The sequence below is a fragment of the Lithobates pipiens genome, unplaced genomic scaffold (assembly GCF_037356315.1).
Source record: "Lithobates pipiens isolate NorthernLeopardFrog02 unplaced genomic scaffold, aLitPip1_a1.2 Scaffold_16, whole genome shotgun sequence".
Lineage (NCBI taxonomy): Eukaryota > Metazoa > Chordata > Amphibia > Anura > Ranidae > Lithobates > Lithobates pipiens.
This window is the reverse complement of record NW_027507748.1, coordinates 10,898,047-10,922,819: the sequence shown is the minus strand read 5'-3', so window position 1 is coordinate 10,922,819 and position 24,773 is coordinate 10,898,047. Positions and strand designations below refer to the sequence as shown.

Genomic DNA, 24,773 nt, shown 5'->3' with positions numbered 1-24,773 from the left:
TTTTTTTTATGTGACAGTTTACTTTAAAACTGACTTCATCTGCAGATCTGTAGATGAATAAACAGAAAGATACAAAAAGAAACAATGTTTCTTTTTATCTTTCTGTTTCAGGGGCTGAGCAATGTTGTTGATAAAAAGTATTGGTTTCAGGTATTGGAGCATTTGAACGAGTACCCATACTCCTGCGAATGCTTAGTATCGGCACCAATACCGGTATCGGTACAACCCTAATAATTATCATTGACTCATAATACGCCTTTCCTTTAAGTGGAATGAGGTGACATTGGGGGCATCTATTCATGGAGAGAGTTAGAGAGCCACACAGGATTAGTTCATTTATATGGGGGATCATTACCCGATGTCCCCGCAGACTGGATGATGGTACATCCCACCCACAGCAACTGAAACAAGAAGAAGAGAGAATTATTCACCTGTACAGGTTCTTAAATTAGTAAGGATATAAAAAAGAATAAAATAAACACATAACCTACACCGCCGTCATTACAAACTAGTCTAGACATGTGCAATTCGTTTAGTTCTGAATTCGTTTTTTAACTAATTTTAACAAATTCGTTAATTACAAAATTTTTCAATTCTCAATTTTGGAAATTCGACGTTTCGGAAATTGGAGAATTCGGAAATTTGGAAATTCGGAAAATTTGAAACTTTGGAAATTGGAAAATTTGGAAATTTGAAAATTCGAAACTTTGGAGATGTGAAAATTTAAAATCTAATTTTCGGATTTCTGAATTTTCACATCTCCAAAGTTTCGAATTTTCAAATTTCCAAATTTTCCAATTTCCAAAGTTTCAAATTTTCCGAATTTCCAAATTTCCGAATTCTCCGAATTCTCAAATTTTTTCGAATTTCTGAAAAAAGCAAAAAAAAAAAAAAAAAAAAAAAAGAATGAAACAAAAATGAAAACAAACAAATTTTTTTTGTCAGTGCACATGTCTACAAACTACCAATATACCCTGTTTTTACCTTTAGTATCCTAAAAGCCGAAGGCTCTAATTGGCTTAAAAAAAAAAAAAGGTGGGCTCAGGGCGCAGTGAGCCCACGCAGTTGTGTGACAATAGTGAATTAACAATCGCTATTGTTTTTCTGCTTCTCCTCCCGGCCAATCAGGAAGTGGGGCTTAAGACCTGTGGCGTTCTTTCTATCATGGAAATCAAACAAACGGCAAACAATGCAACCACAGCCACTCTGCAGACCGCATGTTTTTAAAAGCTGAAACCGGCGTTTAGAAACGCAAGTTTTGCTGCGATTGCATGCTGCATTTAGCGGTGTTTTACCGCATTTGCGCCTAGAAGCGTTTAGTTACACATAACATCATAAGACCCTCCCCAAGCTCAAAAAACGGTATTATTAACTATTTCAGTCATTTTGTGAGACCAGAATGAGCAGCAGCAGCTGTGAGAGCAGCAGTGTACTTGTATTTAGCGTGTCACTTGCCACGTCACCTGCCACAAGTTGTGGATTGTCCACTTGCCACATGACAATGCCACGTCACTTGCCACGTCACCTGCCACAAGTTGTGGATTGTCCACTTGCTGCATCACTTGCCACGTCACCTGCCACGTCACCTGCAACAAGTTGGGGATTGTCACCTGCCATGTCACCTGCCACAAGTTGTGGATTGTCCACTTGCCATGTCACCTGGCACATTACCTGCCACAAGTTGTGGATTGTCCACTTGCCACGTCACTTGCCATGTCACTTGCCATGTCACCTGTCACGTCACTTGCCACATCCCATGCCACAAGTTGTGGATTGTCCACTTGCGGGATGACAATGTCATGTCACTTGCTATGACACCTGCCACAAGTTGTGGATTGTCCACTTGCCACGTCACTTGTGACAAGTTGTGGATTTTCCACTTGCCATGTCACTTGCCACGCACCTGCCATGTCACTTTCCACGTCCCCTGCCACATCACCTGCCACATCACCTGCCACAAGTTGTGGATTGTCCACTTGCCACATGACAATGCCACGTCACTTGCCACGTCACCTGCCACAAGTTGTGGATTGTCCACTTGCTGCGTTACTTGCCATGTCACCTGCCACGTCACTTGCCACATCCCCTGCAACAAGTTGGGGATTGTCACCTGCCATGTCACCTGCCACAAGTTGTGGATTGTCCACTTGCTGCATCACTTGCCACGTCACCTGCCACGTCACCTGCAACAAGTTGGGGATTGTCACCTGCCATGTCACCTGCCACAAGTTGTGGATTGTCCACTTGCCACGTCACCTGGCACATTACCTGCCACAAGTTGTGGATTGTCCACTTGCCACGTCACTTGTCATGTCACTTGCCATGTCACCTGCCACAAGTTGTGGATTGTCCACTTGCCATGTCACCTGGCACATTACCTGCCACAAGTTGTGGATTGTCCACTTGCCACGTCACTTGCCATGTCACTTGCCATGTCACCTGTCACGTCACTTGCCACATCCCATGCCACAAGTTGTGGATTGTCCACTTGCGGGATGACAATGTCATGTCACTTGCTACGTCACCTGCCACAAGTTGTGGATTGTCCACTTGCCGCGTCACTTGCCACATCACCTGCCAAAAATGTGGGATTGTCCACTTGCCACATCACTTGCCACGTCACCTGCCACAAGTGGTGGATTGTCCACTTGCCACGTCACTTGCCACCTGCCATGTCACTTGCCACAAGTTGTGGATTGTCCACTTGCCACGTCACTTGTCATGTCACTTGCCATGTCACCTGTCACGTCACTTGCCACATCCCCTGCCACAAGTTGTGGATTGTCCACTTGCCAGATGACAATGTCATGTCACTTGCTACGTCACCTGCCACAAGTTGTGGATTGTCCACTTGCCGCGTCACTTGCCACATCACCTGCCAAAAATGTGGGATTGTCCACTTGCCACATCACTTGCCACGTCACCTGCCACAAGTGGTGGATTGTCCACTTGCCACGTCACTTGCGACAAGTTGTGGATTTTCCACTTGCCATGTCACTTGCCACGTCACCTGCCATGTTACCTGCCACAAGTTGTGGATTGTCCACTTGACACATCACCTGCCACGTCACTTGCCATGTCACCTGCCACAAGTGGTGGATTTTCCACTTGCCACGTCACTTGCGACAAGTTGTGGATTTTCCACTTGCCATGTCACTTGCCACGCACCTGCCATGTCACTTGCCACGTCACCTGTCACATCACCTGCCACGTCACCTGCCACGTCACCTGCCACAAGTTGTGGATTGTCCACTTGCCACATCACCTGCCACGTCACATGTCATGTCACCTCCCACAAGTTGTGGATTGTCCACTTGCCACGTCACTTGCCACCTGCCATGTCACTTGCCACAAGTTGTGGATTGTTCACTTGCAATTGTAATTGTTTAAAATATTTTTTAATGGTTTTTCATTCATCATTTGCTATCATTTTTGAGATTTCTTATGGAAAATAAATAGGGCACCTTTAAAAACGCTTATAAACGAAAACGCGGCAAAACACTTGGCGTCTGAAACATGGAAAACGTTTGCGTCTGAACCCATTTTTTTGCTTCTGGAAAAATTAGGTTAAACGCAACTGCCTAAAAACTGCAAAAAACAAGACTGTGTAGATGGACACATAGGATAACATTGAATGAGTTCAGGGGCAGTTGAAAAAAGTGTCCAACTGCCTCTGAACACACGTTTAACAGCGTCTCATGTGCATGAGGCCTAAATCCTACCTTCTCTAACCTTAACATAATGCTAGTAGCTAACCCTGTGTAGCCACCCTGCCATAAGCAGGAACTACTATTTCAATGTAGTCTTGCTGAGTGGTAGTCAGCCCAACTGGTTTATATTCTATTTGTTCATTAGGTTTTTCCCCTAAACACAGTGGAGCTGGCATTTCTCCCTTCTGCTAGTAGGTGCAGGGCCGCTGTTAAGGCAGTACACCCGGTCCTCTTGTAGTGGGCCCGGCCCCATCAGCTGAACAGGGGGGAGTGGGCAGCTTTACAGTTTATTGGTGCAAAGTAGAAAAATAAGGCTTTCTAAATTACACCCCCCCCCCCCCCCCCGCTACTACTTGGTTAGGGAGGTGTATATGTCCATTTTCCCGGACCCCTCTGTTGACCTATCAAATGTCTCTTTAGACCTTTGATATCTCACCAAAGACCCCCACAACGAGTCTCCTCGAAATTTTAAAAAATAATAAAAAGTAAAATGGAAAAAATAAATAAAATAAAAATAACAAAAAAAACTGACACCAGTGGTGGATCTACAAGGGTCAGACAGGTCGCATTTGTGACTGGATGCTGGCATTCCGCCACCATAGGGGGGCTCCAAGACAAATAAATAATGAAAAAATAAAAAAAACTACCGACACCAGTGGTGGAACTACCAGGGTCAGACAGGTCGCATTTGTGACTGGATGCTGGCATTCTGCCACCATAGGGGGGCCTCAAGACAGATAAATAGTAAAAAAATTAAAAAACTACTGACACCAGTGGTGGAACTACCAGGGTCAGACAGGTCGCATTTGTGACTGGATGCTGGCATTCTGCCACCATAGGGGGGCCCCAAGACAGATAAATAATAAAAAAATAAAAAAAATAATGACATCAGTGGTGGATCTACCAGGGTCAGACAGGTCGCATTTGGGACTGGATGCTGGCATTCCACCACCATAGGGGGGCCCCAAGACAGATAAATAATAAAAAATAAAAAAACTACTGACATCAGTGGTGGATCTACCAGGGTCAGACAGGTCGCATTTGGGACTGGATGCTGGCATTCCACCACCATAGGGGGGCCCCAAGACAGATAAATAATAAAAAATAAAAAAACTACTGACACCAGTGGTGGATCTACCAGGGTCAGACAGGTCGCATTTGTGACTGGATGCTGGCATTCCGCCACCATAGGGGGGCCCCAAGACAGATAAATAATAATAAAAAAAAAAAAAAATACTGACACCAGTGGTGGAACTACCAGGGTCAGATAGACTGCATTTGTGACCGGGCACTTGCATTCCACCACCATAGGGGGGCCCCCCAGGAAAGATAAATAATAAAAAAAATACTGACACCAGTGGTGGAACTACCAGGATCAGACAGGTTGCATTTGTGACTGGATGCTGGCATTCCGCCACCATATGGGGGCCCCAAGACAGATAAATAATAATAAAAAAAAACTACTGTCACCAGTGGTGGATCTACGAGGGTCAGACAGGTCGCATTTGTGACTGGATGCTGGCATTCCGCCACCATAGGGGGGCCCCAAGACAGATAAATAATAAAAAAATTAAAAAAAAACTACTGACACCAGTGGTGGAACTACCAGGGTCAGACAGGTCACATTTGTGACTGGATGCTGGCATTCCGCCACCATAGGGGGGCCCCAAGACAGATAAATAATAAAAAAATAAAAAAACTACTGACACCAGTGGTGGAACTACCAGGGTCAGACAGGTCGCATTTGTGACTGGATGCTGGCATTCTGCCACCATAGGGGGGCCCCAAGACAGATAAATAATAATAAAAAAAATAATACTGTCACCAGTGGTGGATCTACCAGGCTCAGACAGGTCGCATTTGTGACTGAATGCTGGCATTCCGCCACCATAGGGGGGCCCCAAGACAGATACATAATTAAAAAAATAAAAAATAAAAAAACTACTGACACCAGTGGTGGAACTACCAGGGTCAGATAGAATGCATTTGTGACTGGGCACTTGCATTCCACCACCATAGGGGGGCCCCCCAAGAAAGATAAATATTAAAAAAAATTAAAAAAACTACTGACACCAGTGGTGGATCTACCAGGGTCAAACAGGTCGCATTTGTGACTGGATGCTGGCATTCTGCCACCATAGGGGGGCCCCAAGACAGATAAATAATAAAAAAATAAAAAAACTACTGACATCAGTGGTGGATCTACCAGGGTCAGACAGGTCGCATTTGGGACTGGATGCTGGCATTCCACCACCATAGGGGGGCCCCAAGACAGATAAATAATAAAAAATAAAAAAACTACTGACACCAGTGGTGGATCTACCAGGGTCAGACAGGTCGCATTTGTGACTGGATGCTGGCATTCCGCCACCATAGGGGGGCCCCAAGACAGATAAATAATAAAAAAAAAAAAAACTACTGACACCAGTGGTGGAACTACCAGGGTCAGACAGGTCGCATTTGTGACTGGATGCTGGCATTCCGCCACCATAGGGGGGCCCCAAGACAGATAAATAATAATTAAAAAAAACTACTGACACCAGTGGTGGATCTACCAGGGTCAGACAGGTCGCATTTGTGACTGGATGATGGCATTCCGCCACCATAGGGGGGCCCCAAGACAGATAAATAATAATAAAAAAAAAATACTGACACCAGTGGTGGAACTACCAGGGTCAGACAGGTCGCATTTGTGACTGGATGCTGGCATTCCGCCACCATAGGGGGGCCCCAAGACAGATAAATAATAAAAAAAAAAAAAACTACTGACACCAGTGGTGGAACTACCAGGGTCAGACAGGTCGCATTTGTGACTGGATGCTGGCATTCCGCCACCATAGGGGGGCCCCAAGACAGATAAATAATAAAAAAAAAAAAAACTACTGACACCAGTGGTGGAACTACCAGGGTCAGACAGGTCGCATTTGTGACTGGATGCTGGCATTCCGCCACCATAGGGGGGCCCCAAGACAGATAAATAATAATTAAAAAAAACTACTGACACCAGTGGTGGATCTACCAGGGTCAGACAGGTCGCATTTGTGACTGGATGATGGCATTCCGCCACCATAGGGGGGCCCCAAGACAGATAAATAATAATAAAAAAAAAATACTGACACCAGTGGTGGAACTACCAGGGTCAGAAAGGTCGCATTTGTGACTGGATGCTGGCATTCCGCCACCATAGGGGGACCCCAAGACAGATAAATAATTAAAAAAAACACTGACACCAGTGGTGGAACTACCAGGGTCAGGCACGTCGCGTTTGTGACTGGATGCTGGCATTCCGCCACCATCGGGGGGCCCCAAGACAGATAAATAATAATTAAAAAAAAAAAAATACTGACACCAGTGGTGGAACTACCAGGGTCAGACAGGTCGCATTTGTGACTGGATGCTGGCATTCCGCCACCATCGGGGGGCCCCAAGACAGATAAATGATAAAAAAAATAAAAAAACTACTGACACCAGTGGTGGAACTACCAGGGTCAGACAGGTCGCATTTGTGACTGGATGCTGGCATTCCACCACCATAGGGGGGCCCCAAGACTAATAAATAATAATAATAAAAAAAAACTACTGACACCAGTGGTGGAACTACCAGGGTCAGACAGGTCGCATTTGTGACTGGATGCTGGCATTTTGCCACCATAGGGGGGCCCCAAGACAGATAAATAATAATAATAAAAAAAAAAAAACTACTGACACCAGTGGTGGAACTACCAGGGTCAGATAGACTGCATTTGTGACCGGGCACTTGCATTCCACCACAATAGGGGGGCCCCCCAAGAAAGATAAATAATAAAAAAATAAAATAGCAAAAATACAAAAACTATTGACACCAATAGTGGAACTACCAGGGTCAGACAGGTCACATTTGCGACCGGATGCTGGCATTCCGCCACCATGGGGGGGCCCCCAAGACAGATAAATGATAAAAAAAAAAAATTACCAAAAAAAAAGAAAAACCACTGACACTAGTGGTGGAACTACCAGGGTCAGAAGGACCACATTTGCGACCAGGCGCTGGCGTTCTGCCACTATGGGGAGCCCCCTAGACAGCAGGAAGGAGGCATGCTGCAGAACATGTAAAAAGGGGTCATGCTGTGGGACCATAATAAAAGGGCCCCACAATGGGAGTAAAGGGCCCCTGGATCAGTAAGATGCGCCCTGGCTGGGGGTCAGTGGGGCCTTTTCGTGCTTTCTTGCACCAGGGCTCTGAAGGTTCTCCTCAAGCCTGAGACCTAGGAGGAGGACCCTGCTGGAGGAAGGAGCAAGAATGAAGGTTGGTTTCCTCATAGTGGCATGGTGGCTCTCTTGGGAGGATGCATGAAGTTCTAGGAGGATGCAGAGAGGTATTGGAACAAGTACAGGAAAGTCTACTAACCAGCGGGAGGTGCTTTCTACAGTGTTGCTGGTGTCGGCCTAAAGGCTCTTTACACTCTAGAAGCTGGATCTGGAAGTCTATAAGTGTTGCCTGGGGTATCTGTAGCCCCCCTTATCACTCTCTCCTTGTGTGTTGAGTAATAAAATCTCTAAAAAAGACATTTAAAGTGACCCAATGTTTCTCAGCCCCTCATTTTAGCCACGGACTCAGGGGTGAAATGTCAGCCCACCCTGTCTCTAGGGGGTACTCTACCTGCCTGCAGGAGTTAGGGGGTGCTAAACCAGCTAATCAAGCCTATATATCTAGTCCTAATATTACTTCCGGGCCCAAACCTGTATTTTACCAAATCAAGTTATTGCCAAAGTTATACTATGTTGCAAGTTGATAATTCTGATTTAAAGATTTCGAAAAACACCAATCCTTCTTATTCAGCTACTTCACCGATATGTAACTTGCACTCAGGACACCTAAACCATGGAGCAGATGTTGGTTTAGAACAACTATTGATGAAATAAAATTGGTTGTTGGTCGTACCATCACCAGGAGACCCATGTTGGTAGGGGGTTGGGGATGCCGATTCTGGATCTGGATAAAGACACAAATAATAGAGTGACATCACAGCTGGTTATAAATTACATTTTTGTTTCTAAAAGGTGAATGTGTCCAGAGATCTCCGACCTGAACCATCCTAGAATAAACCTTTAGTAATGTGTTTGATGAGTATTTCATATTGAACCTCTTTGTAAAAGGTGTTGGGTACATGGACACCTTGCTGTAAATCCATAATAATAATGGGTTCTATGATCTCCTGTCTGCATGGCTGAAATGCGTCAACTATTTTGTTCCTGGTATTTTACCCCAACATCTCTTTAAAAAAGATTGTATTTTACCCTTCGGAGTTGCTGGCTCTTTTGACTGTTGTACCTTTTCATAAGAGGCCAGTGGAGAAGCCTCCCCCCCTACTATGGTGGTCAGTGATAGAAGAGCCTTACCCCAGTGTCATTGGAGAAGGTCCCCCTTACTATGGTGGTCAGTGGAAAAGGTCCCTCTTAGGTTGGTAGTAAGTGGTAGAAGAACCCCCTTTACATTGGTTGTCAGTGGAGAATACTCCTTTAATATGTTGGTGCTCAGTGGTAGAAAAGCCATCTTACACTGGTGAAAAGTGGAGAAGGCCTTCCTTAAATTTTTTGGTCAGTGGAGAAAGGCCTTCTTACATTGGTGGTCAGTGGGGAATAATCCCCTATATGTTGGTGCTCAATGGTAGAAGAGCCACCTTACACTGGTGGAAAGTGGGAGAGGCCTTTTTTATGTTGTTGGTCAGGGAAGAAAGGCCTTCTTGCATTGGTGGTCAATGGGGAATACTCCCCTATATGTTGGTGCTCAGTGATAGAAGAGCCCTTACCCCGGTGTCATTGGAGAAGGTCCCCCTTACATTGGTGGTCAGTGGAAAAGGTCCCTCTTAGGTTGTTGGTCAGTGGTAGAAGAACCCCCTTTACATTGGTTGTCAGTGGAGAATACTCCCCTAATATGTTGGTGCTTAGTGGTAGAAGAGCCATCTTACACTGGTGAAAAGTGGAGAAGGCCTTCCTTAAATTTTTTGGTCAGTGGAGAAAGGCCTTCTTACATTGGTGGTCAGTGGGGAATAATCCCCTATATGTTGGTGCTCAATGGTAGAAGAGCTACCTTACACTGGTGGAAAGTGGGAGAGGCCTCTTATGTTGTTGCTCAGTGAAGAAAGGCCTTCTTACATTGGTGGTCAGTGGGGAATACTCCCCTATATGTTGGCGCTTAGTAGTAGAAGAGCCACCTTACACTGGTGGAAAGTGGGAGAGTCCTCCTTTATGTTGTTGGTCAGTGAAGAAAGGCCTTCTTACATTGGTGGTCAGTGAGGAATACTCCCCTATATGTTAGTGCTCAATGGTAGAAGAGCCACCTTACACTGGTGGAAAGTGGGAGAGTCCTCCTTTATGTTGTTGGTCAGTGAAGAAAGGCCTTCTTACATTGGTGGTCAGTGGGGAATACTCCCCTATATGTTGGTGTTCAATGGTAGAAGAGCCACCTTACACTGGTGGAAAAGTGGGAGAGGCCTCCTTTACGTTGTTGGTCAGTGAAGAAAGGCCTTCTTACATTGGTGGTCAGTAGGGAATACTCCCCTATTATGTTGGTGCTCAATGGTAGAAGAGCCACCTTACACTAGTAGAAAGTGGAGAAGGCTCCCCTTGGTCAGAGGAGAAAGGTCTTCTTACATTGGTGGACATAGTGTAGAATGCTCCTTACAATGGTACTCAATGGAAAAAAATGCTACCTGGCTCCCAGGTAGCTAAAAATGCCTTGTACACATGATCGGAAATTCCACCAGCAAAAGTCCGATGTGAGCTTTTGGTCGAAAATTATGACTGTGTGTACGTGGCATTAGTGGTAAACTATCTAAGGGGCAGAAACTGCCTATAGATCAAGGAACCTCTAGGGACTTCTGAAGGAACCCTTGGATTCCATGCAACTCTAGCTGAGAAATGTTACCTTAGGGTCCTTATTGCGTTCTTCGAGAGACTTGAGAAGGAATACCTTCACATTATAAGCAGCTATGGAGGTGAGAGAGGACTTGTAAAGCTTTTTTACTGCTCTTTAATAAGGCATGAGTAATTGAAAGTCCTGGACACAGGAGCACTTTAGATATTTCTAAAAAAATAAAATAAAAAATTCTCACAGATTTCTGAAGTCCCCAACATTCTTCTGATTTTAATTTGATATACATATTTTCAAAAAAGCAATATTTTTTTTTAAATTAAGGGTTCTATTTTATAAAATAATCCTTCAGCTCAGTGAGCCTCTATGATGGGCAGATGATATGATATCTGGTGGTCATTCTGTACAACAATGGTCTAATGGGTGCCTCTAGGTTGTGTGACATTGGGGTGTTTAGCTCAATTGGTAGATGCATTTTTTTTGTCCACATCAGGCAGGCGTGTATAGTTAAGGGCCTGGTAGCCCACGTTTATTATAAGAAAAACAAAATATTAGTCCATCCAGTAATCCCACGCAGGGGTCCAAGCTTAAATTAAATACACACAAAAATCCAAATGAAAATGCTAGCCCACCTGGCTACTCTTCAGCAGTAGTGCTGCTATAAGTACTTGCCCCTCAAACGAACTGCTTGGATACACACAGCTTCAAGCCCTTTAACGCACACAGCTTTGGGCTCCTTGGACATGCACAGCAGCAAGCTACTCCACTCCACCATCCTACCAACAGCCCTTCATTATATGGCCTGTGTGCAGCTGGGCACACACCCTGCTCGTTATCATTAAGACCTGGACACAGGGTTGGAGAACCCTCTTTCCTCCAATTTCACAGGGACAGAGCCTCGCTCTGTCACATATCCCCCCCCCCCTTTGTTTCAATCCGGAGGGAGGAACACCAGCACCCATCATGATGGTTGGGACACCTCTGTGCTGGCTGTCAGCCACGTAGGCCCAACCTTTTTCCGGGTGTGCTTCCAGGAACATTCCCCCCCTTTGTTTCGACCCAGAGGGCGGAACCCCCAAGTTACTTTTGGCACCTCAGTGCCAGATACCATTTACAGAAGTACCCTCCTGTCCAACCTCGCTTCTCCTAACGGGGAACTCTACCCAATGCCTCCTCTGGTGTCTCCCTCTAAGCCTTACTGTCACTCTGCTATGAGCTTTGATGCAACCTTCCCAACTTTTCTTCCGAGTGCATTTCCATAAGCACTTCCTCTCCTGAAATCTTAATGGGTTCCCATTGGTCTTTCTACCAACCCTTCTGCCTCCACGCTTCAGGTTCCCAGGTTTCCCCAAAACTTTCTCAGCAGTACTGTTCTGAGACTGTAGGGGGCCTATTTCTGTAGTGTTTAGAACGGAAACCCACCTCTTATTTCTGGTACCTGACTCAGCAGTCACTAATTGATTACCAGGTTTACCTGTACCTTTGGGCACCACATTATCATGTACCATTAACACATTATTTGGTTCATCATTGACAGACATATTCAAACCAACATTAGACCTCTCAATGTTGCACATGTCACCAATGCCTTTTTTTTCAAAATTTGCTAGGGCAGAATCTGCAGAGGGCACACATACCAGAGGGCCGCCATCACCCACAGGAACCCCACAGGACGCCACCTCCCCTGGGTTCACCCACTCTGCAGGCAGCTGTCCTACCACTTGACCCGTTCTGATGCCATCTGTATTTTTATCCACGCTCCTTGCCCATTCCCCTGTCCTGGGGACCTTATTAGGTTTGTCAACTAAACCAACCACTGGACTGGGGACCCCAGTCTCTTTAACCACCTTTGTTCGAGCCCTGGTCAGGATCTCTGCTGCTTTCAGGTCCACACATGGCCCTACCACCTCATGTGGTTTTTCTACTGGTGCAGTATACACGCCCTTCACCAACTGACCAGTACCACACTGGACCATAGCAGCAGAAATGCTTCCCATCTGGCTGTTAGGAGGTGTAACCACAGGCAATTTAGGCTTATTTTCAACTTCTCCAACATCTGTCTCAAATATTTCTTCTGGATCTAATCTAGCAGCATACGTAGCGGCAACTTTTAACAAAAGTAGCAAATTTAGGAATAAACCATTCCTCTCCTGTTTTGCTGTGCTCTGTACAGCCTGCCATACAGTGTTCCACCTAGTGGTACTGCGCAATACCAGACCATCAGACTATGGAGGAGACACACTATTATAGATTGGCTGTACATCCCAAAGTTCAAGCATCTCTTTTAATGCTTCGGTTATAAACCAGGCCCTTGACTCCAGACCTAAGTCCTTCCTGGGGATTTTCATGACACTGGGGATACAGAGAGACTCACTTGCTGAGACTTGAAAAGTTGCAATGGTTAACGGAACCTCCTCCCAGCTGGAGGTAAACACAGCCTGGTGCTCCACCAGAGAGCTGCCAATTGCTGGACTCATACCCAACTTCTCAGGCTCAGCATCAGTGAACTGCTCCAGAAAATTACCAGTGACGTCACGTTGACACTCCATGCCAACCTCAGTTTTGTGGGTCACGGACAATGTCTCTGCTGTGCCCTTATTTGGTTCATCCTGCTCACCAGGGTTAACCCCTGCAGCAGCCACCGTGCCCTCAGGTACAGGCTGTTTTGCAGCCCCTCCTGCTGGCCCAGCAGAAACCGTGTCCACCTTATTTTTGTGCATAAAAGCCCTATCTATCAGGGAGATAAGATTTTCACCCCAACTATTCCAATCTATTGTATGTGAGCTCCCTTCTGCGGTACTCCTCAGCACCGATCCATCTGCCCAAGGAGACGCATAAGAACAGACTGGCTTAGTTGCAGACTCATTACACCAGTCATTGTAAATCATGTCAGACTGTGGGGGGGCACAGGTTGCAATACCCCATATTCACCACCTTTCTCTGCTTGCATTTCATAAGCCTCACACACTTTTGCATTTTTCCCAGGTTGTGTTAATCCACCATTTACCTGTACATTTTTAGTACTAGCAGCTTGCACTAACACATTACCATTACACGGTACAGTTCCATTCTGTCCCACCAGAGTGACATCGCAGTTGTCCAGGGCAACCTCTGACTCCAACACATGAAGTTCCCTGGAGATTCCTGTGGACAACTGTGCCGGCTTACCACCAGTTGCTACAGGCAACGGCCCATTTTTGCTAACCCCAGGTTCTTTCAGAGCAAAAGTTTTCCCAACAGCATTAAACTTTTCATTAACAGTAACACTTATAGCATTTTTCGCATTTGTAGGCTGTCCTAGCCCATGGTCAACTTGAGCCTGATAGTCATTAGACACAACATTTTTAGTCATCAACACTGGTTCTGTTTGGATTTTAACCCTTGCATTCCCACTATATAGGGAAAAGTCATTCTCAAGTGCACATTCAGTGGCCCCACTAACTGGGGTCACTCTCACATCATCATGGACAGTCTCGTAACCAGTCCTTTCATACATGAAATCAGCAGTTCCAGCCATCATTTCATTAAAGACAGTCTTACCCACCGCAGTAGTTGGGGTCACCATCTTCATTTGAGTACGTCGTCTTATGCACCTGTCCTCTGCTGCACTTTTACTGGCCAACTCCTCCTGGTGGCCATGGGATGAAACTACAGCAGGCATCTCCCACCGTTTAGCACCCCCTGCAGGCACAACAGGAAACTTCTTGTTGCTAGTGGTGACTGCAAACATATTTTCACCGGAATCTGAGCCTACAGACAAAACTTTTTCCTCAGCAACATTATCTCCAGCCATATTCCATAACCTAGGGCAAGAAAACATGCCATGCCCCAGCTGGCCACATTCCAGGCATGGTACTGGACGATTTTTTCCCAAAGCGATTCTCTCCTGGTGATTCCCAGCTTGCCGGAATGCACAGGCCTCTTTGTGGGGACGCTGAACCAAATCTCTACTGCAGCTCCTTTCAGGCATAAATTTCAGTCCGGTTGCCATGGGAGACCGCACTCTCCCAGCAGAACTTTGCTGGCTCTCTCCAACATGATAAATTGGCTCCTCCTTAAGCCACTTTCCATGATCCTTATTACACATAGCCCATGGTACAGAGACAGCCCGACTGGCTTCCTCTGCGTTGCTATGGGCAACCACTCTCATCCTCAGGCTTTGATCAGCCTCTCTCCTTGCATATAGCATGGGCTTCTCTCTGCTGGATCCCATCTCATGCTGTGACACATTCACATCTTTCACAATAGCTGTTTTAACTGCATCAGCTTTGCCAGGGGCAACAACAGCCCTCTTCCAGTTATGGACATCCAGCGGCTTTCCCCTTGCACTGAGGGTTGGCTTCCTTTTCTCTGTAGCTTGGTTCAGTGCTGCTAAATGCCGCTTGCACCAATCCACTGCAGATTCAAATGCTGTTGGACTCTCCATAACAGCAGTCACCAGTGCACTCATTGCACCAGTGTTGCTAGGGACAACCCCAGCCCTTTTTCTCCTTGATACACTCTGATCAGGTATGTATGGGGCTCGTTCGGGCGGTAACAACCCCTCCAACCACAGAGCTCTGTCTCTCATTTCAGCAAACCTTGCCTCTTTTAGGAGCTTTGACCGCCCCATACTTAGAGACTCCAGAACAACTTTAAACAGTCCAGGAAAATGAAAGTGTCTCTTTTAAAGCAAGTTGCTTTTCTCTTCATGCAAGCTTTCCTCACCTGCACATTGCACACACAGATTGTGCTGTCTCATGCACACAAACACATTTTATAGCAAGAAAAAAAAAAAAAAAAATTTGACTTTTCATTCACAGGTACACCACCTGCAACACGCAATGCCTTTTGCCTGGCTGCACTTCCACACACAGCCAATAGTTCCTGACTTGAACTTACTGTAGAGCAAGGACCCGGATTCCACCGTCTTATGCCCGCATTCTCCACCACTTGTAACATTGGGGTGTTTAGCTCAATTGGTAGATGCATTTTTTAGTCCACATCAGGCAGGCGTGTATAGTTAAGGGCCTGGTAGCCCACGTTTATTATAAGAAAAACAAAATATTATTCCGTCCAGTAATCCCACGCAGGGGTCCAAGCTTAAATTAAATACAGAAAAATCCAAACGAAAATGCTAGCCCACCTGGCTACTCTTCAGCAGTAGTGCTGCTATAAGTACTTCATCAAACGAACTGCTTGGATACACACAGCTTTAAACCCTTCAACACACAGCTTTGGGCTTCTTGGACGCACACAGCTTCAACCCTTCAACGCACACAGCTTTGGGCTCTTTGGACATGCACAGCAGCAAGCTACTCCACTCCACCATCCTCCACCAACAGCCCTTCATTATGTGGCCTGTGTGCAGCTGGGCACACACCCTGCTCGTTATCACCAAGACCTGGACACAGGGTTGGAGATCCCTCTTTCCTCCAATTTCACAGGGACAGAGCCTCGCTCTGTCACTATATATATATTAAAGTGATATTTATAGTGAAACACAGCAAACACAGCACACAGTAAATGTGAACATAAACAAACCCCAAAAGACAAATAACAAAGGAACCTAACAACTAACTATATACAAAAACCATCTAAAGGACAAGGATAAGGGAATGCAAGGTTGCAAGGAAGGGGGATCTCAACAGGGTACTCAAATAGAAGCAAGGCAGGAACAAGGCAGAGAGGTGCAGACTGGCTCAAGCTAGGCACAGCCAGCAAGGAAGGGACCAGAATCGTGACGCACCGGGGGAAGGGAGGAAAAGCCTTAACAAGCCCCCAGGCAGTTGAACATTAATTAACCTGATTACACCAGCCTGCTTAAAACTTAAATCCTAACAGCCTATCATCTACGAGGACCCTCAGGTCCTTTTTTCAATCTTAGATTCTCCCAGAGGTTTTCCCCCCAGTCTATGGATTACATTCAGATTTTTGCCACCCAAATACATTATTTTACATTTTTCTACATTGAACCTCATTTGCCATGTAGTTGCCCCTCCCCCCATTCATTTGTTCAGATCTTCTTGCAAGGTTTCCACATCCTGCGGAGAAATTTTTGCCCTGCTTAGCTTAGTATCGTCCGCAAATACAGAGATTGAACTATTTCCCCCATCCCCATCCTCCAGGTCGTCTATGACCAAATTAAATAGGATTGGTCCCAGCACAGAACCCTGGTGTTTGACACAGAGAGATTGACACTCTGTTTTGAAATGACCTTGAAACGTGTATGAGGTTTTAGTGATTACTAATAGTCTGTAATGATTTATAAAGTGTAAACAAAGTAGAGCAAAAAAGTATTATACAAAATGGGAGAAATGTAATTATAAATGGAAATGGGGTACTGCTGCACTTACTGAAGGGAAATGTCTGAACCCAGAGAGAGAGATTGATACAAAAATAGTGATGCGCTGTACTAAAAGCTATAAAAAAGGAAAATAATTGTGTGTTGTGTGAACTTATAGGTAAAATACAAATAAATAAATAAAACCACCAGGAGTGGTTATAGTAAATGAAAAGACATATATGTAGGTAAATAGATGATGGCTAATAATATGTCAAAAAAGAAGAAAAATATATAATAATCATATGGCACCAAAAATTAGTGATTTAGCATACACATCACTACATAGAAATAATCCATAACCATTAATGGTATTATAATAGAAAGTACACCAGTGAGTGGAATATAAAAAAAAAAAATTAATATTGAAATAAAAAAATAAAATAAAAAACACAGTAAGTTAAGAAATACAATGGCAAAGTGCAATAGTGCTAAAGGCTACATTCGAGAAAAACAAAAACAAAAAAAAAACACACAACCTTTTTAGAGTTAAAGCGGTGGTCTAGGTTGATGAAAAATATTTATATCAAGTGTCAATACAAGTGCATATAGTGGAATAAAGTCCTAGCTATGCAAAATCGCATAAAGTGCAAATACTTAGTGTAGCGACTTAAGTCGCATAGAACATGGGTGAACTTCAAAAATCGCATAAAATAAAATATGGGTGTAAATATCGTGCTAAGTGACCTTCAATATGATAGGTGATGATAGAGGTGATCCCACGAAGTTCAGTGTGATCCCAGATGGTCAATTTATGGGTGTCCCCTTACCTTACTGCTGTAAGGTTACAGCATATATTAAGTGTATCTTTAGGTATTCCTGGAGGTCTTTCCCTTTATGGATCCTAATATGGCAATTCCTATTTGGCGTCCCTCTCCTGCTCACTATATGGTACGTGGCCTCTTTAAAGGATACTTGGGATGTTTGCCGTAGGTAATCACCGAGTATGTAGGATTAAAACATAAAGGAAGGATGCCCCATAGTGTAGTATTTAAAAAAAAAAGTGAAGTATTTATTGAAAAAATATATTCCAGGTACTCACAAACATAGGGTGATAGAAGGCAGTATAAAAAACGAGCAGCGAGCTCGACCAACGTCACTTCCGGTAGCGGTAATTCCCGACGCGTGTTCGTCACGGGTCACGTGACTTCATCAGGGGATGTTTTTTTTTTTAAATACTACACTATGGGGCATCCTTCCTTTATGTTTTAATCCTACATACTCGGTGATTACCTACGGCAAACATCCCAAGTATCCTTTAAAGAGGCCACGTACCATATAGTGAGCAGGAGAGGGACGCCAAATAGGAATTGCCATATTAGGATCCATAAAGGGAAAGACCTCCAGGAATACCTAAAGATACACTTAATATATGCTGTAACCTTACAGCAGTAAGGTAAGGGGACACCCATAAATTGACCATCTGGGATCACACTGAACTTCGTGGGATCACCTCTATCATCACCTATCATATTGAAGGTCACTTAGCACGATATTTACACCCATATTTTATTTTATGCGATTTTTGAAGTTCACCCATGTTCTATGCGACTTAAGTCGCTACACTAAGTATTTGCACTTTATGCGATTTTGCATAGCTAGGACTTTATTCCACTATATGCACTTGTATAGACACTTGATATAAATATTTTTCATCAACCTAGACCACCGCTTTAACTCTAAAAAGGTTGTGTGTTTTTTTTTGTTTTTTCTCGAATATAGCCTTTAGCACTATTGCACTTTGCCATTGTATTTCTTAACTTACTGTGTTTTTTATTTTATTTTTTTATTTCAATATTAATTTATTTTTTTATATTCCACTCACTGGTGTAGTTTCTATTATAATACCATTAATGGTTATGAATTATTTCTATGTAGTGATGTGTATGCTAAATCACTAATTTTTGGTGCCATATGATTATTATATATTTTTCTTCTTTTTTTTGACATATTATTAGCCATCATCTATTTACCTACATATATGTCTTTTCATTTACTATAACCACTCCTGGTGGTTTTATTTATTTATTTGTATTTTACCTATAAGTTCACACAACACACAATTATTTTACATTTTTATAGCTTTTAGTACAGCGCATCACTATTTTTGTATCAATCTATAAAGTGTAAACGTTTTACCTGATCGCCGTCACCACATCCTCCCTCCCGGGGCTGCCAGTCACTATGTGGTCTGATCTCCCAGCCTTCGCTGCCCTCGCTGTCTCCGCGATCCGTCTCCTCAAACCTTCCGCTTCTTCTGGTTCTCTTCTCTTCTTTATGGATAGAAGTGATTGTAAAGTTTCACATGAAACTGCCTGTCCGGTTCCAGCTAGAATGTCTTATTTATTTCCATAAAAGTTAACAAACACTTTGAACTTTAACTGGATAGAAAGTAATACAGAGGTGAAGAGATGGACCCCCCCCCGTCTAAGGTGACTTCGCCTGCCTGACTCATCCATTAATGATCACATTCCAGAAGCCGCTCACCAATCTCTGATCTCCTACTGCACACTCCCTGACCATCCAGTAACTGTCACCTTTTCTTTCCTGTTGGGCTGGGTGGACCAGGTGCGAACTCCGGCACCTGCTGGCCAAAATAGGGAAGTGCACCCTAACATTGCCTCCTACACTCACCTATTAGGTACACCTGTTCAATTGCTCGGTAACACAAATTGCTATAATGGGGCTAAGATCTCTTTTTACCCTGATTTCTCCCCAGAGCTTCAAAAACGTAGGGCTGAATTTATACCAATCAAACGTATTTTCATTAAGTACAAGGTAACATATGCATTATTGTATCCAGCACGAGTATCAGCCCTGGGTCAAACGTATTTTTTTAATACTCCAGCTGAGGCAGACCATTGGTTTGAGGAAAACAAGACGGTCTTGTGACCTGCGACTTGTTTATGCGATTATATTGTTCTATTGTTATTTTGTTTTTGTTTTTTGTGTAAAGTAATAGGAGAAATGGGGAAAGAAAATGGAGAATTATTATTTTTTTTTTTTTTCTCTTTCTCTTTTTTTTTTTTCTTTCTTTCAATAACACTTTAAAATGGAATAAAATGGTATAACGGTGTAATGTTATAATAATGATAGGAATAAAAGGAAATCCAGTGTGGAGGAGGGTGAGTGCACCTCGATTTGTATGTTTTGTTATTTAGAGGAATGTTTGTTAAGGAGCAAATGAGGCTCCCATTTTGGATACACTCTGCACTTATAAACTTGAGACTACAAGGATGGGATGTAAGAGGGGATAGGTATGGTAGGGTCACAAGAAAACCCTTGATGGGTAGCCAAAGTGGGCAGAGGTGGGAGGGTAAGGGAGGGTGGGGGGGGGGGTGGGTACAGGGTGGATGCACCATATTTATTATGTGTACCTCAAGTATTTTAGGCACTACAAAGATTAACACTGATATGGATATGTTTTGAGATATACTTAGAGAAATGGTTGGATTGCACATTAAAGAAGAAGAAGGAACACAAATGGGTGGAGGGTCAGACTGGTTTTGGGAGGGTCCATAGAACTCTCACTAACTTGCCTGACCCTGATACTTTTTTTTTTTACTTTTTTTGTTATTTTTGAAATATCGTTTTTTATGCTTATGCAGGATAAAACCTTTAGTATAGTTTCTTGGAATGTCCGAGGCCTGAGGGACCCAATCAAAAGAAAGATAGTTCTGTTCGTATTAGAGGGGTCAGGGCCCGGACTCCTTTTTCTCCAGGAGACGCATTTGACCAAGGATACTATTCCGCTATTGCGTAGTCAGAAATTTCCTTCCCGATATCATTCGGTTCACACCTCCTACTCGAGGGGAGTGAGCGTAATGATTGGGAAAGAATTAGTCTTCTCCTGTAGAGAAAGTCACATTGATGTACAGGGCCTGTTCTGCTCAATTGAGAATAAATTATATGTTTTAGCGAATATCTATATACCCCCCCCCCATTTAATTTTGAGGTATTACAAGAACTGGTGGCATTTACATTAAACAAAGTGGGTATCCCCATTATTGTGGTGGGGGACTTCAATGAAGTTTTAGACAGAGGTTTAGATACCTAACACAGTGGCTGAGGGCCGCTTATCCTGCTTTTTATCTGAAACGGGACTATTTGATATAGGGCGAACCCGATATCCGCAAGAGCCCCAATATTCTTGTTTTTCAGGTACTCACCTTACCTTATCTAGAATTGATATTGCCTTAGCTAATAGTGAAGCATTTCCGTTGATAAGGAGTGTAGAATATGGCCAAGGAGGGGTCTCTGATCACTCACCACTGTCGTTGGTTGTAAACGCTGGGGGTAAAGCCCAACGCATCGAGTGGAGAATAAATCCAACTTGGCTAGAACTGATGGGCAGCTCTGGAGGAATAGTAGAAAAACTGCAAGAATTTGTCCAAATGAATACTGGTACAGCGTCGTGGGGGGTGGTCTGGGGTGGTCTGGGACTCCCTGAAAGCCTACCTCAGGGGCCTTTTAATTCAAGAGGTAGCAAGAGTGAAGGGGATTTCTAAAAGGCGGGAGATTGATGTTAGAAAAGAGATGCTGCTTACAGAAAGGTCCTATGTGATGAATCCAACCTTTGATACCCAGAAAGAGTGGCTAGAAAGTCAACGGGCTTACAAAATGACCATCATGAGGAAGGCAGAGAATAAACGAATATTTCAGCAACAATGTCAATTTGGAGAAGGAGATAGAGTCGGTCGTATGCTGTCCTTTTTGATTAGAGCTAACACCTCCCCTCTGGTTGTTTCTGCGGTCAGAGCCCCAAGAGGAGGGATTACGAAGGATGTAGGCGAGATAATCCAAGTATTTAGTAATTATTATAAATCTCTCTATACATCCAATAGACAGCAAGGGAGGGAGAAAATTGATGATTTTCTTCAGGAAACATCAACCCCGACCTTATCAACAGAGGCTAAAAGAGAGTTAGAAGCCCCAATCTCGCTGCAGGAAATCCCGTGTGCTGTAGCTGGGATGTCCAATCGGAAATCCTCAGGTCCAGATGGGCTCCCCATAGAAATTTATAAAAAAATATGGGGAGGTTCTGCTCCCGGAATTACTAAAAACTTTCGAGTGGGCACTATCCAGTGGGGGTTTGCCCACATCAATGTCGGAAGCTAACATCATTGTAATTCATAAGGAGGGGAAAGATCCGTTAGAACCTTCATCTTATCGCCCTATCTCTCTTCTCTGTACGGACGTGAAAATTTTAGCTAGAATTCTAGCAACTCGTCTAAACAGACACATACAAAATCTGATACATCCGGATCAGTCAGGGTTTATCCCCAATAGGTCGACCAGCGTTAATATTAGGCGAGTTTTCTTAAATGTGCAGATTCCAAAAGATGAGGAGGGTTCACGGGCTGTGTTAGCCTTGGAAACAGCCAAGGCCTTCGACACCCTAGAATGGGATTATTTATGGAGAGTACTTGAGAGTTTTGGCTTTGGCTCTGGCTCTTCATTTATTAGGTGGGTGAAAATACTTTATACTGAACCACGCGCAAAGGTAAAGATTAATAATGAATAATCAAGTCTTTTTTTGGCTTGAGAGAGGAACAAGGCAGGGATGCCCCCTGTCTACTTTATTATTTGCCCTTGCAATTGAACCCCTGGCAATAAAGACCAGATCAATGACCGAGATACAAGGATTTCAGAGACAGTTGCAGGAGGATAAAATATCGTTGTTTGCAGATGACGTCCTTTTTTTTTTTTTAGGTAATGTCCAGTCCTCACTGAAAACTGTAATACAAATTGTCGGAGAGTTTGAACGGGCTTCTGGTCTGGTTGTCAACTGGGAAAAATCCGCCTTATTGCCCGTTGATCATCTTGGCAACCAGACCTGTGTAGACATCCCCAAATTAAAAATAGTGGGAAAATTAAAGTATCTGGGCGTCTGGATTGACAGGGACCTAAACCAATACCTCAGGGATAACATAAGTCCATCGTTGCTTAAATGGAAGCAAAAAGGAGATACTTGGAGCCGCCTCCCTCTGTCAGTAGCTGGGCGCTGTAACCTAATAAAGATGATTTGGTTACCTCAGATTTTATATTTCTTCCACAACTCCCCAGTTTGGATAGACCATAAATGGTTTAAACGAATAAAATCTTTGTTTAGAGACCTGATATGGAAGAGGGGTCAGCCTAGGATCAGTTTACAAACCATGCAGTTACCATTAAAAGAGGGGGGAGTGGCGGTTCCACATCCTAGGACATATTTTCTTGCATCCCAGCTCCAACACTTGGGGGGTTGTGTAGATTATGAGGGTGGGAATCCCAATAGGAGTTTAATGTTGATGAGGTCAACGCATAACTCTCTACTTGAGGTTCTGAAGGCAAAGTCATTCTTCCATAAGGCTCGGTTCACACAGGACGCGGCACGACTTGCAGCGACGCGACCTGCCGCGACCTCAGCGGCGACTTGCAAAATGACTTCTGTATAGAAGTCAATGCAAGTCGCCCGAAGTCATGCCAAAAGTAGTGCAGGAACCTTTTTTCTAAGTCGGACCGACTTGAGTCGCTCCTATTAGAACGGTTCCGTAGTACAGAACGGGGGCGACTTGTCAGGCGGCGAAGTCGCCTGGACAAGTCGCGCCTGTGTGAACCGAGTCTAAGTGCCCAAAGTTTAAATTGATTAAAAAAGTCTGGCGGACAGCGAAGCTTTTGCTGGGGTATAAGGGGATATCAGAATATGTTCCTTTATGGAACAATAATAAACTGCCAGAACTAAGTAATATAGAGAAATCAGCAGAATGGGAACGGCAGGGCATTAGACGCTTACGACAGCTATATGACGGAAGTACCTTGAAAGCTTTTTCAGATTTAAAACAAGAATTCAACATATCAAATAGTACCTTTTTATAAGTACTTACAACTTAAGCCACGTACACACGGGCGGACTGTCTGGCCAACTTAGTTCGTCAGACAGTCTGACAGACAGTCTGTCGTACTTTAGAATGAAAGGACTTGACCACACACGATGAATGAACAGTCCGCTGAAAACTTGCGCGATGACGTGTACAGCACGTACGACGGGACTAGAAATACGACGTCCAATACACTGCAATGCAACCTTCCGCCGTGTAAATCCTTTCTGAGCATGCGCCATACTTAGTCCGTCCAACTAGCCTACTCACGAGCGGACTGTCCTCTGAAACCAAAGTTGGACGGACTGTATTACGGAAATTCCGAAATACTTAGTCCGCCAGACTGTCCGCTGAAAAAGTCAGCTGAAGCCCACACACGAGCGGACTGTCCGCTGAAATGTGTTTCAGCGGACTAAGTTGGACAGACAGTCCGCCCGTGTGTACGCGGCCTTAGGCACGCGATCCAAACCCAGTTCAGGTCACAAATAATCGAATGGACTCAGCTTTCGATTTTGACCAGTATAATGAATTCAGATGTATCTAAAGGCCTAATCTCTAAAATATATACTAGTTTGGAAGCTAGAACAATAAGCAGAATAGGACTTTCTTAAGCCCCATACACACTATCAGATTTTCTGCTGATTTCTTCCATCAGATTTACCAAAACCATATAATATGGAGGTCAAACCTTAGGAGTTTCAATGTGTATGCAATCAGGCAGGGCCCTTCCACTACATGGTTTTGGTAAATCTGAAGACAACAAAATCAGCAGAAAATCTGATAGTGTGTATGGGGCTTAAGAGTAGAGCTAAATGGGAAAGAGACATAGGGGCAATAACAACAGAGGATTGGGGAGAAATCCTGCAAAGAGGAAGGCTGGTCTCAATCTCTCCCTCACAGAAGGTGTCGCACCAATTTCTGCTCCATAGGGTATACTACACTCCAGCAAAAATGTTTAGTTTTGGATGGAAACAAGATGACCATTGCCCTAGATGCGGAGCATCAGGGGATTTTATCCACATGCTTTG

At 44.1% G+C, this 24,773-nt stretch overlaps 1 protein-coding gene across 1 annotated transcript in view; it reads right to left on the bottom strand.

Annotated features, from left to right (window-relative positions):
- Positions 1-19,322, bottom strand: part of LOC143981589 (V-set domain containing T-cell activation inhibitor 1-like) — a 31,579-nt gene extending 12,257 nt beyond the window's left edge. Inside the window, exons 1-3 of the mRNA XM_077479565.1 lie at positions 19,025-19,322; positions 8,632-8,682; positions 356-401 (exon numbers count right to left, since the gene is read on the bottom strand). Of these exons, the coding sequence (XP_077335691.1) occupies positions 356-401; positions 8,632-8,649 (64 nt within the window). The 5' untranslated portion in view covers positions 8,650-8,682; positions 19,025-19,322. The remainder of the gene's footprint in view (positions 1-355; positions 402-8,631; positions 8,683-19,024) is intronic.
- Between the last annotated feature and the right edge of the window lie 5,451 nt (positions 19,323-24,773).